Below are 14,226 nucleotides of genomic sequence, written 5' to 3' on the forward strand. Positions count from 1 at the left end.
CTGTCAGCTACTTTATTTCATCTTACGCAACACAAATCCACATAATAAACTTTTCACAGCATCAGTCAATGGTTTTGATTAAAGAGGCGTTAAGCTAATTCTGTTTTCTTCCCGTTACCTCTTTCAAGTCGCACCCAAGCTCTGTAGGACTGTGTGAAGTCAGTTAAAAAAGCAACACAGACAACATCTGAATGCTCTCTCACCACCGAGAGAAACTACGTATTGTGTATTTCATCTTGGAAAGAAAGCGTGGAAAAGTTCGGATATTTCTTGTAGCTTTTCCCCACTTTACAACTGGTATTGCATCATCAAATAAGGTGTTTAGAAATAGCGTAAAAGCAGCAATGATTCCGTCCAGAACATTCTCCTTCAGTGACTTCCGAGCTAAACAAACCTATTTATAAAACTCACCAGGAACAATAGGAAATAGCACCATAAGGATTAGATGAAATTATGAGACACTACTGTTAGGATATATTTTTGCACTGTGGTTCACTTCACCTTTTAAAGGAGACTTTCATCTCTGCTTACAGAAATTGCTTAGTTTTGTTTAAATAAGTGCTTTTACTCTGACATTTACATCATGAGCATGTGCCAATTATTATTATTGTTGTTGTTATTATTATTATTAATGCTCAGGCAAGATGCGGATTTTCATTCTGGGCTTCAATGCATGAAAAATAAATGTCTTATATGATCAGTTAACTATTCTAACGGCAGGAACTTCACAGTTTACTCAAACATGCTAAGAAATATTTTCAGTCATCAAAATATACCAGCATAGTAATGTACTGTCCACAGTCAACAGGAAACAAGGAATATCTAGGAAAAAACCAGAATTGTACTGTACCACTCATATGTTCTTCCAACCCTTCCATGCAAACGGTAAGCTAAATCGCCATACCCTTGTCAGGCAAACTTATCATTTAAGCATTCTATAGAGATTAGAATGGTTTCTCCTAATGAACTCAGTAAAAATCACTGATTAATTCACTTGGATAACTAGTTACTACAATTCTCAAAACTGAAATGTACTGCGCAAGATAAGAAACGGCACTGTGATGATCCCTGGTGCAACAGTTGCTACAATAAGAGAAAAATCTTAAAAGATAAAAGGAAGTCAAAAAACTTTATTCACACCAGAAACAGACTTCAATGGAATTTTCCTTTATCAAAATAACCTCATTATGGTTACTTACATCTTTGCTGTAAGAGAACTGTACAATATATATATAAATATATATAATTAAAAAAAAAAATCAACTTTTGTGCTTCCTTAATATTAATCGTCATCTTCTTCCTCTTCATCGCTGATCACGTATTTCTTATGCTTCTTACTTGCTTTGTCATCATCCTCTGCTTTTCTCTTTCCAGAAGGTTCACCTTCCTAAAGGCAAAAAAGGACAAAAATAAACCAACACACCTCAAGCTAAAATAAAAAACTCAGAAGAAGAACAAAAAGACCAAAATTTTGCTTTCTTGTAAGAAAAGCAAAATTATTAGGTTCTAGTTTTTCCATTTTGTGCTACTGTGATGCAGGACTGCTTATGTATCGGTAAGTTCAGTCAACGTTGCTACCAGTCTCAAACCCCGACCTGAGAGGGTCCACAATACAGCTGCAGCTCCATTTACCTCAACGGACATGCAACCATCTCTGCTTCAAACTGAACTACGGCATGGAAGTAATTTGTGTCATAATCTGGATTTACGGCATGTGCAGTATCATTCTCAGCAAGTCTTACGAGCATGGGCAATTCCTAGAATTTGTAGTGACTTTTTCAACATGCAGAAGCTCTCCCTTCGGGCAGCCTGGGTAGCTTTGCTAAGTTTTCAGATTATTGACACTTGTATGCCCTAAATTACAGCTACTGAAGCAAAGAAATTCATTAAGTGGGTAGGCATTTTGTTTGTTCATTAAACAAAACAAAACAGTAAACCACTCTGGCATAAAGGAAAAAGACTGATGAGAAACCACTAGTGCTGAGGATCACCACCAGTTTACAGTCCAAGAAATAGAGTAGTTCAAGAGGCTTCAAAGCTGGTCAAAGGAACTCAAATCATTGAGTTAATTATGGTATTGCTTGCAAACGGGTAATGACTTTTATAGGCTGGATGCCCAATTGTTAGCACCTAAACATAGAGGCAACAGGTTGATTTTTATTCCATGTGCATTTACACCAGTTCAGTTTAAATCATCCTTCCAAACAGCATTCTGATTTAAAATGTTACGAAAATGTTTAATCAAACTACAAATCACTAGTTGTTAATGCAAAACTCATCAATTTTGACATGAAGAACAAGTGGTAACTCAATTATTGTTTAAAAAGAAGACTATCTTTAAAAATACCCTCAGGTCTAAGTAACCTCATCCCTTTTTCCATTTGTTGGTTTTGGGGTTTTTTTTTAAAAGCAACACATATTACCTGCATTTTAAGAAGCAGCAAAGATTGAGTTTAATGTTTAGTTAACTTTAATGAATTATTAGAGTCCCAGAACTCTAATGAATATTTTTTTATTCAAAGCGTTTTATTCTATATTAACAATATTAAGTTAGTACAGTGAGAATCTCAGTTAGGAATGAATTTTAAGCATGGAAAACAGACGTTAGTAGGGGTGGGAATCTCAATGATGGCTTCTTCCTCAGAACAAGCATTCTCTTGTAATCTAGCTAGGGTATTGTTAAATGATTCATCTTCCTGTTTAGCAGAATTACCATAATTAATGGGGATAAAGTAAAACTACTTGCCGTGTGGTGATCAAGTGTATTAATAATAGATTGATGTTTTCAGTAATGGTAACAAATTATTACCCGGACAAAGATTTGCGCTGTGTTGCTGACTGACAGCACATAAAAGCACGTCTGCGTACAAGGAAGTCCGTGTTTCACGTATGCGGATACGTATTACAAATACCGTACTTCCTACGTGGTGGCTGAAAGTAAGTAGTGGTGCATCACTGGTTTTTTGTTCGTAATACTGTAGCACCCCTCCGTGGCCCTGATGGGAATATTACCTTTAAGTCACGTAATTTTAAAATGGAGGCTATTGTTCCTCAAGCAGCAGAGAAATGCTGCTGACTAGACCTTTTCTTCCGTGAGACTGGAATTGCAAAGTCCTGACGTTGCTATGTCATAAACCAACAACTAGTAGTGTCTTACAAATAAACAATTCAATCTCCACTAACACACACTAGCAGAGCTCACAAAATTACAGTTTTGTCTACATGCCTCGCTATGGCTGTCTCCAGGATTACTGTCATATTTTCCGAAATATTAATTTTTCCTCACTGTATAATAAAAGGCCAGAATCTATGTCTTTAAAAGAAAAACTAATTTTTACTTCTGCTTCGTATTACAATGCCTGTTAGTGCAAATACTCAGCTGACAGTAGAAGAGGAGTAGTGTCACGGCAGCAAGAACATGCATTCAGAATGTAGCCAACATCCAACAGGCTGGGAAACGAGACATGCCTCCCAGGAAGCTTACAGGAAGCACAGTACAGAAATGCAAATGAGAACAAGCTTGCTCCTTCAAAAATTAAGATTTCTTACATTATAGAGGTATGTGTCATACCAAAAACTATGTCATACGTCGGTCATTTTTAAACACAACTTTGGAATTCAGGAGCTGTGATTACAGAAGTCTGACATGCATTCATTCACTAGAAGGACACATAGCAAACTACGCTGCAAAATTACTCTGTTAAGAAGAAAAGGATGTTTTATTATGGAAGCCTCTAAAATTCAAGAATAAGGTTCTAGCCACTTCAGCAGCTATTAGAGTAGCACACTAGGTATGACTGTAGGAAATCAACTGAAAGAAATCTTAGGGCAATAGTTAAAATAATTTAAACATTTAAAAATAATCTCTTAAAGGAAATGGTGATATAAAGCATTAAAAAAATATTCCATAAGCTTACACTGACCGACTCAAACTTCCTTTTTTTAAACTTCTGCATGATATTCTATGCATAAACATTTAAATAAAATATAATTTACAGTAAAACAGGACAGGGAGATTAATCAAACTAGCATGCCAGTGTAAAAACATCTCTTTCAACCTACAAGGCAGTAATAAGAACCTATGAAGCTAAGTTAATTTGTATTTATTGTTCTGCCACGTAAGTGAAGGTGACTATTGGCAGAGCTCCGGTGTGTCCAAACTACCGCTCCTAAACCACGCTTGGCTTGAGAGAAATGCAAGCACGGCTGCAACTTGGGGCTGCACTGTATTGATCAACAGCAAGATTACAGTAATACAGAGCTGGCGATGTCTAAAAGAAAGCAAACTAATGGGCTACTAAAACCAAGCAGGCCAAACACCTGACCCAACCCAAATCCCTCTTGAACAGGGCAGTGGGAAGCCTGGGAGCCAGAGTCAATTGCCCTTTGTCATGAATTCCAAAGTCCCCTCTTCTTTCAGCTTCCCAAGGTACACAGTAAATGTCCTGTGGCTCTTTGCCACGGAAGCATTTTACAATGAGGAGCAAGGGTCAGGAAAATAGACTACACAGGTATAGCTGATACAGGCCAGAGTCCATATGCTTCCTGGCTCCACTTCTACCACTGGATGGAAATAGTTGTTTTAATCTCAGGAACGGTATCTGTCAATTTTGAAAAGTGTTACACTGCAGTGCTGTATCAGAAGTGACATTACTTGAAATGAACTAAACCTCAAGACGTGATATACACAAAGATTCATTTGCTTATACCCAGCAGTGGTAAATTACAAACCAATAAAACACAATTTCAGAAGACAAAACAGCATCACTGCTGTAGCTAACAGTTAACTCGATCACGGCCTCATGTTTAGGATGATACTTGGGTGATGCATAACGTCTATTTAGCAATGGACATTTACTCTTTTTAATTGAGTTTTTTAACTCTTCTATTTAAAAAGAGCAGAATTACTATGTGAAAATGCTTCCGCTATTTCCATAATAAACAGGAGAGGACCATGTAGCTTAGGAGACAACACTGCACTAAGATTCCAATATTAAGTCTTCTCACTCATTGCATAATTTTGGTAAGTCATTTTACATAACTCTGCATAAATTTTTCCGTCTTTAAATCAGCAGTAACAACAGTGACCTCCTTTGGGAATCACTCAGGTCTATGAACTAATGCAGCGTATAAGAAATTGGTGATTAATTACCATGGAAAGCATGCCAAGTCAAATAATACATTCATCACAGCATAAGTGAAACTACAAAAGTCTCAGCTTTAAAAAATTAGATTTAGTGCAGGAAATGTTCCTGACTGAAAATGAGTAGCTTAAGAACAAAATCCTTTTCTTACCTCATCACTAGTAAGTTTCTTTGCCTTGAGTAGTCTTTGTGTTTTATCTTCATCTGAGCCCTCATCACTGTCAGAAGAGTAGATTCTAGCACGTTCCTCTACAGAGAAAAATGAAAAGACAAATATTTATCTGAAATTGGTGAGGAAGAGAAACTATTAAAAATAATTCTCTTACATTTAGTCCCACAAAAAGCTGGCAGAATCTAACCCCAGAGCAAACAAAATAAACTTATACGAACTGAATTCATGTCTCCTCATGTATCAAATGAACTGGCAAAATACCATCTTACCAGGACTCTCCTGTGAAATTAATCCATCTGAATCACACAGGCCCTACTTACGTGCTTAGTTTAAACCTTAGTTAAGGTTTATTATTACCTCTGATGCCACCTTTGTATCTGTTTTTGATAGCTGCTAGACTGATTGCATCATCTCCCTCATCCTCTTCATCATAGCGATCAGGTTCTAAATAATTTGCACTCAGACCACGCTGATGCTGCTTCTCCCGCATTCTTCGCTGCTGAGATTCTCTACGAATGGAAGCTCTTAATCTCTCCTCTTCTTTCTGTCCAAAGAAAGAAGCAATATATAAAGACTGAGGGGAAAAAAAAAAATACTGAAGAGCACCTTGTATTCTACTGTAGCTTTTGAAATAATTTCACAGCAGTGTAAAGACTGTACATAGTCTGATTTTTTTGTAATCTGTAAGGTTAAGCAAACTGCACCCATGGCTAACAACTCGTCTGTAACTCCAAAATACACTCGGTTTTTCATGAAGTCATAAAACGTTCAGAAATGTTCAGCTGTATTACAGTTGTGATTCTTTAGATTAAATCAGCAGATAGGAGAGTTCCGTGCCACAATACCTTAATCATTTCTGTGCGCTGAGACTCTGGATCGCGACCTGCCATTGGCAAAATACGAATTTTCTGGGTCTTTGAACATCTATCTGCCAGAGACAGAGTCATCTTCCTGTGAGTGGCACTGTCCGTAGAGTGTGGCCTGTGAAAAAATTGCTAGGGGTTAAATACTTCGTAAAGGAATGTATCCATTTTTAAAGGACAACGGTAAGGCCAGCATACTTAACATTTCAAAGATTCATCTGCACAGAAGTAAAAGCATCGTCCTTTTATTTATTTATTTATTCATGTGCATTGTAACGGCTACTGGAGACACCAATTCCTCTCTCAGCAAACCATCTGCAGTCCATTACCAGCCTAAATCATCATCCTCACATTTCACATCAATATCCCAAGACATAATCATCATCTCGATAGCAACTGTGCATCAGAAGAAAGGTTAATTTCAGGGAATATTAATATTCTTTCTGATTCAGATGAGGACTTGCACTTAAAAATGCAAATTAAAATATATATAAGAAAATACATGTAGCCTACATATTGCAGCGAATAGCGTATTAACCTTTCAAACTGGGACACCTAATTTAGGAAAAACCTTATCGAAATACTGACTTTGGAAAATAGCACATCCTTATTAAACAGTTAAGCTCTGAAGGTTTACGAACTAGTATCTCTAAGTTTTACATACTAGCTACCAACACTTAATTGCAAAAGTAGTATCCACATTTGATATAGAATAGCATGTTTACCTGAAGGTTAACTTTGTCTTGAAAACAGCCTGTCCTTGTAGACCTGTCCCTTGTCTGATAAACAAATGGTTGTGATCTCCCTGTAGCGGCGCCTTGTACACGTCAAAGACCTCATTGCCCAAGTGGAGAGACATGCTTAAAAGAGATTCATGTATCAGTTACTTGAGAAAGCCACTACAATCTATTTTTTGCCTCATTTAATAAATGGAGAAAGCCTTCATGTTTCCTTTTCATATACAGCCAATAATTAGATCTCAATCCGAACTAAGCAGAGCATAAAATTTTCAAAGCACTAAAATAATTTCTGCTGTGGAGAACTGACAAAGTTTGTTGACCTTCCAATTTTGCACACCACGGCACTTCACTGTAAGAACTGTATTCCTTCAGTAGCAAAAAGTCCAAGCTAACCTTCCATCCGACCATTTGACTATCCGTGCATTACTTTCTCTGATCTCATTCCCTTCCTCATCTCGTCGCATCCGCCATCGTATTGTGTTTTCTACCTGTGGGGAAAAAAAAACCCAAAACACTTTTTCTAACTCATAGTAAGGAATACTGTGGTAAAATGTGGTAAAATATACTCTATATAGGTCAAGAATTACAGTTAGAAAGGCTAGATAATTTGCTGCACGATGCAAAGAAATGACGGTGAAAGGTATTGCTTTTATAGGTGAAAAGCAGCCGTCAAGCCTTTTTTTAATTTATTACTAAAATGGACCAATTTTTCCCAGCACTGAACTGCTCCACACTTTCATAATCTGAACCGTAACTCAAAACACCATTTTGAAATACCTGAAACAGACTTTGAAGACATGCGGCTAGATAAGTTCAAAAAAGAAAATTAACATTATACCTTGAGTTTTAACCTAGTTCTACCCTCTTCATCAAGCATCTCCTCATCTTCAAATTCATCTTCGTAATACTGGGGATCAAAAGGTCTGCAATAAATTATATAATAGAGTCTTTACTCTTCTAAAAATTAATCCAGATTATTCTAGAGTTGTGCAAAATAACAGGTGCTTGAAAGGTTGAATTATACACTGCACACAACAGTAGGCACTGCAGCTGCAAGACGGCCATTTCTGCAGTACCGTAATTTACTGCATTGATTCTCCACCACGGGAGGCCTACCCAAGTGTCTCCCCTACCATCAATTACAGCCACTTTAACATTCAGACCCTCTGAATGGCTCTAGCTAAAGAAAGCAAGTCTGCCTCAGAAAATACTGTTTCCTTAGTATCAGGATGATGAGGTCAGGGTTCAGTCTGGAACAAAATATATACAATATTATACAGAGAAAATAAAAAGAAAAATTATCATCTTATAAATGTGGTGAATTAGGGATTTTCTAAGAGCACAAGCTTTGTCATTTTTTTATTTGAATCTCAAAACCAAGGAAAGGGAAAGGAAGATGAGATTGTTTTTCCCCTCTTCCCTCAAAAAACCTGAGGACAGGGGTGGGAGTGAGTGGGGGAAGGCCATTCCCTAGCCTCCTTCCTAATAGTTTCCAGGCTGCTGCAAGGGGAAGAAGTGATAAAGAGACTCTGCTACTGTGCAATTCTATTTTCAGTCCTGTCTGACCCCCAGAGATCCTCAGGACTTCTCTCACTGATTACAGCCACTACCCGGATTCTTAACAGTTCTCTCCTGAAAGAGTCTATAGCACGAAAGCCAGGAAGAATGATTTAACTAACGTATGACAAAACCAATGCTACACTGCCAGCTAACACGACTCCTATTAAACGATGCAATAAAGTTGCTTAACAAAACACTTGAAGAGACGGATTTAAGAGCAGTTTACCAGAAGTGCTGAAGGTGGGCTTTAGGGCCAAACCTATCACAAACAACTCTAATAATTTATTTTGTTTCTCCTTATCAATTCCAGAAAATTTCTTTAGCTTGGGTTAGGTAAATAGGAAAATGAGTAATCAGCCTCTTCACAGTCAAATAGCACATTTAGCACACACAAATAAAAAAGGGCTTATTCTAAAATTCAAAATGATGTTTTTATCACTCCAAAGTGCATAAAGATCCCGTGCATTTGGCTTTCACATCTCAGAGTCTGAGCCCATGTTTAAAATTCAAGTGATAGCATGTGCTTTCAATTAAATCATATTTTTGTTTTTTAAAGACAAAAAGTTATTCAATCAAGCTGAAACCCAAGCTCATAAGAAAATTACTCAGCACTTGATCAGACAACAACAATAGATACTACTATTGACTGGTAACAACCAAAAGCGTGCAACTTAATGTCAACTACTTTAAATATGGCCAACATATTTAATTGTGTTACTAAAACAAAAGCAATACAGGGAAACACTAAAAAACCTCATCAATCATGTATTTAATGTGCAATTACCTGGGCTCCACGCTAAGGAAGTTGGGCAGCTTCACAAAATACAAATCATTACCCAAGTCCGTGTTTACTTTTGGTATTTCTACCTCTATTCTAGTCTCTGGAATAGGCTCTTCTTCCTGCTGTTCTTGACTCAGTCCATTCTCATCCTAATGAAAAAAAGGCGAATAGGAGCGTAAGTGAAAAAAGTCTATCTGGCTACTGGTGCTCTAATAAGCTCTTACATTTTGCTTGAAGAAAAGTCATCCATATGCACAGCGAGAGATGGGGAAGCTTTGGGTGAAGGAGCTCGCACGTTTTCAGTGAAAGCAATCCAATTCAGCATTTTCATGTGCCACTTAAAGTGATTTCAAATACCAGTGCAAACTCAAGAGACCAAAGACAGTAAGGAGACAGCAAAGGAGCCGACATACAGTTTTCAGCTACGCACTGGAGAGTAAATGGGGGACAACTTTTCCCAGATAAAAAAATATTTTTATGTATTATCTTCAAGACCCAAAATGAAAATATTTCTCAAATAGCTGTACTAAGGTACCAAAGACAGCTATGACTTTGCATTTCCCTTGATGGCAATCAAAACTACTCAGTATATTTCTTTCAAGTACAAAAAGTGGAGCAGGAATGGGGGAAGGCAGATAAATGAATCCATCTGATATCGCAGTGTATAAAACTTCAATACTTCTTTTTGCTAGGGCAAAATTATCTGTAATGCTTACTTAATGCCGTTAGTCTTTTTTTCACTAAAATATTATCAAACTCAATCAGTGTTCTGCACTTCAGAGTGGGATGGCATGTTAATTATTTAAAAAGTCAAGTCTACTCACAATGGGCTGTCCTGGAGTTGGTGGCTTGTCTTCTCCATCACTCCCTGAGGAGATGTCATCTGCACCTCCGAACAGATCCATGACATCTGCATGCTCTTGAGCAGAAAAATTACTATTTTAAAATACATACATAAGTGCGCACACCCCCCTACATGTAAGCACACTCACAGAAAAAAAGATTAACACATCCTTCACTTTTATTACCACTTAAAATTACCTACAAAGGTTAAAAATTGCGAATGTTTATGAAGACGCGTTGTTCCCTTATCCTGAAAAACAGTTTTCCCTTGTATTTTTAAGTTAAGGATTCAAGGTATGTTTTTCTGAAAAGGCTCTATCAAATAAGAGAATCTAGCTGAAAAATGGCAACAGAAGAATCAAGAGTATAAGACCGTCCTTTACTCAAGTAAACAACTTAAATATATGTAAACAGCAACTTCATTACGCGTTTTGGAGTTTTACTTCTCAGAAGACTCAACACCTCTTTCTCAGCCAGCTAAACATCACAAAAGCCAGTACAGCTTCTCTGGGCTGCTCTGATTAGAGGCACCATTTCTTAACACCCTTCAGTAAAAATGTGCGAAACATGACATTCGCAAAAGAAAAGCTCTGTCTCTCATGAAGGAAAATGAAAAACTGATAGAGCTAACTAGAGATAATCAGCAGAAACACAGCGTGTACTTCCCCACACAGAATTCTTGCTGTGCTGTTTTGTTATTTCCATGGCACTATAGTTACACCGTATAGCAAGCGCTATCAACTTTATCAAGTTCTGTAGCAGATGAATGGCGCGCTTAAGATGAGGATTAAATGAACCAAAACCCCACAAAACAACGCCACCATTTACCTTTCTGTCCTTCTGTATCGCTGTCCACTTCTGAATCCGATGCAATCGGTTTCTTTCGCTTCATTCGCAGAACTTCATCTTCGCTATCGCTGCCCCTTGCAGACTCTACTAAGGAGCATAATTAGTCTCAGCAAATGAAAAATTTTGTTCCACGTTATTTTAAAATTCCTTTGTACTAATAAGTTGAGTCAGATGAAAAGGAATTTAAAAGTGCTGCATAAAAAAAAACATTACCAAGATGACCATAGTTGAAAGCTACGTGATTAATGCCTTTACATTGAAGTCTGAATCTTTTCAGGCCAATATAAATGAAACAATAAAGAGAGATCAAACCAGAAGCAAATTATTACCACTGCATTCGGTCCTACCAGATTTATGCTCTTGGTCCTCCTCATCGGAGTGCTGGGGCCTTTCGTCATCGTCAGAGTTCTGCATCTTCTCCTCGTCAGAATGCTGGGCCCTTTCGTCATCATCCGAGTTCTGCATCTTCTCCTCGTCTGAGACCTGCGGCCTCTCCTCATCATCGGAGTTCTGCATTTTCTCCTCGTCCGAGTTCTGGAGTCTCTCCTCATCGTCAGACATCTGCGGCCTCTCATCTTCATCAGAGTTCTGCACCTTCTCCTCATCGTCAGAGTTCTGCTGCCTCTCCTCGTCGTCAGAGTTCTGCTGCCTCTCCTCGTCGTCTGACTGATCGCTTTTGTCCTCCTTGCCCCACTTCTCATCCTCTGAATGTGCTTTTTCAGAACCATCACCCTCTGAATGATGACTGCCTTCATCCGACCCATGCCCGCGATCATCCTCTTCATCATCGTGAGCAGCTTCTGAAACGCTGTGCTGGTCCACGTCTGACTGATCGTTATCTTCATGCTCAGAATGTCCCGAAGCTTCAGATCGATTGTAGGATCTTTCCGAGTGGTTGTCACTCCCTGTGTGATGGGATGCCCCTTCATCCTCACTATCATCTCCAAATAACTCCTTATTACTCGGTTTTATTGCCTCCCTGTCATCATCCTGGTCACTGTCGCTTCCAGAAGCATTGCTACCAGAGCCAGCATTCTCCTGATCGGAATCAGATTCAGAGCCAGAATCGGAATCTGCAAAACAAACATCACCCTTTCAAGGGTTAAAATGTCCCTACAAGGATGCACGTAAGATGACGGGCATTCATTTAAAAAAAAAAAACCACCACCACCACCCCCCCAAAAACTCAGAGAGAGAACTTACAGAGAGCTGTAAGGAAGAACTATAAAAGTTACCTAGAACAATAAAATAAAATGCCTACTAATAAAGGCACAGCCAATGAAGGACACAACGAAAAATAACGGATGCCACATAAAGTTTCAAACCACCAGCTGCTGTCTAAGATTCTGAAGTTGTAGGAAGAATAAGCAATTATACAACGGTAAAGAAAATAAAATTCGAAATAGCGAGGGCTTAAAATAAGCGAATACATACACAGGGCTTATGAGATCCTACAAATCTAAAACCGTCAGCGTTTCTTTAGTCCAAGTTGGCCTGTGTACCCTGACACGTTTGTTACAACGGAGCTACTCTTGAATGCGGAGCTTGTTGGACGCAGTTTCAAGCAGGGAAAGAAAAAGGAGCATCTGCCTTGACAAATAATTGACAGAAACTGAGCCAAGCGCTTTAAAAACATACAAATGACTTAAATCGGGAGGCGTCCCAGCGTGTTTCCTTAGACGCTGACGACAGCTGAAACCTTCCCAGGTAAGACGGGGCAAAGGGGCCACACGCCCGGTTCTCGCCCTCTCAAACCCCAAGGGCTCCAAGCGCGCGCGCGGCTCGAGGTCACCCCGCTCAGAAGCGCCCTCCGCCCTTGTCCCGACCGCGAGGCTCCCGCGGCGGCGGGAGACGCTCGCCGCACGACACGCTCGCCGCACGCTGCTTCCTCCCCGCTGGGAGACCGGGGTCTTCCCTTCAGAGCGCAAAAGGGGAGCGCTGGAGGAACCAGCGCGCCCTCGCCGCAGCGAGGCGTTTTCACGCGGGGGACAGCCGCGCGGACGCGCTTTTCTTCGCTTTTTTTTTTTTTTGGCCAGAAAAGCCGGTGCGCGGCGGGGGCCCGCGGCAAGGCCCGCTGCCCGAGCGGTGCCGCCGGGAGGAGGTACGGCAACCCCTCGGCCCGCGGGTGGGCACCACCCGCCCGCCTCGCTCCATCTCCCGCGGGCCCCGCTCCCTCCCCGCCCGCCGCCCCTCCCTCCCCCCCCGCGCCTGAGGGGCTGCGGGAGGGGACGAGGCAAGGCAGGGCGGCGCGGCCCGCCCCAGGCCCGCCTGCGGGGAGGGAAGGGGGAGCGCGGCGCCCCCGCACCTTTCTGCTCAGCCTCCGAGTCGGCGTCGCTGCCGAAGAGGTCCTCCATGTCGGCCATGGCCAGAGCACGGCCCCGCCGCCGCCGCCGCGCAACGGCCGCGCGCCCACGGCCGCACCGCCGGCGCCGCTCGATGACGTGGCTACAGAGCGCCGCACGGCGCCACCGGCTACGCCCGGGAAGGAGGAGGAGGAAGAGGAGGAGGCTGCTCTTAAAGGGGCCGCGCCCCGCGATAAACGCCGGGCGGTCCCCGCGGCCCCCCCGCCCGGAACCGGGAACCGTTTATTAAGGCAGGGAGCGGCCTCGTAAGGAAACCGTGAGGGAGGGCCGGGCCGCGGGCAGGCGCGCGCGGCCTGCCAGCGCCCCGAGGCCCCGAGCAGGCTGGAAGGGGGCAGGCGGTGGGCAAACGCGAACGGAGGGTTAACGGGTGCGACCCCGCCGGGCCCTCACCCCGCCGCACACGGTGCTACCGCACGGATACTCCCAACTAAGGGGCCAGCTCCTGCTGCCCAGCACAGGTGGCCCTGCTCCACCGACGCCGGGTTTAAACGCAAGCTCTCCCTGGGTTCCGCGCTTGCAGCCAGACCTGGCTCCCGCTTCTTTGACCTCCGTGTTGAGGGGGGCCCCGTGTCTCCATCGGCGAGACAGGTGGAAGGCCCTTGCCCACCGCGGCTGAGAAGGGGATCCTCGGCCGTTTGTCGTTTTAGCCTGGAGAAAAGGAGGCTGAGGGGAGACCTCATCGCTCTCTACAACTCCCTGAAAGGAGGTTGTAGCGAGGTGGGGGTCGGTCTCTTCTCCCAAGTAACAAGCGATAGGACGAGAGGAAACGGCCTCAAGTTGCGCCAGGGGAGGTTTAGATTGGACATGAGGAAAAATGTCTTTACTGAAAGAGTGGTGAAACATTGGAACAGGCTGCGCAGGGAAGTGGTGGAGTCCCCATCCCTGGAGGTATTTAAAAGACGTGTAGATGA

General features: G+C 41.8%; 1 protein-coding gene across 3 annotated transcripts; it reads right to left on the bottom strand.

Moving 5' to 3' along the window:
* Positions 1-1,110: 1,110 nt before the first annotated feature.
* On the bottom strand, positions 1,111-13,347 carry LEO1 (LEO1 component of Paf1/RNA polymerase II complex). Of its 3 annotated transcripts, none has more exons than XM_076347766.1 (12): positions 13,258-13,347; positions 11,300-12,025; positions 10,932-11,036; positions 10,085-10,179; positions 9,264-9,409; positions 7,758-7,842; positions 7,313-7,407; positions 6,905-7,039; positions 6,162-6,297; positions 5,674-5,860; positions 5,296-5,393; positions 1,111-1,383 (listed from the first exon to the last, which is right to left on the bottom strand). In XM_076347766.1, the coding sequence occupies exons 1-12, from the start codon at positions 13,313-13,315 to the stop codon at positions 1,315-1,317; spliced, it is 1,935 nt and encodes a 644-aa protein (XP_076203881.1). In that variant the 5' UTR covers positions 13,316-13,347; the 3' UTR covers positions 1,111-1,314. The 3 variants fall into 3 exon arrangements, with proteins under 3 accessions (XP_076203881.1, XP_076203880.1, XP_076203879.1); XM_076347765.1 differs by having other exon boundaries at positions 1,111-1,387; XM_076347764.1 differs by having other exon boundaries at positions 1,111-1,387; positions 10,932-11,039.
* Between the last annotated feature and the right edge of the window lie 879 nt (positions 13,348-14,226).

Source organism: Aptenodytes patagonicus, chromosome 10 (assembly GCF_965638725.1).
Source record: "Aptenodytes patagonicus chromosome 10, bAptPat1.pri.cur, whole genome shotgun sequence".
Classification (NCBI taxonomy): domain Eukaryota; kingdom Metazoa; phylum Chordata; class Aves; order Sphenisciformes; family Spheniscidae; genus Aptenodytes; species Aptenodytes patagonicus.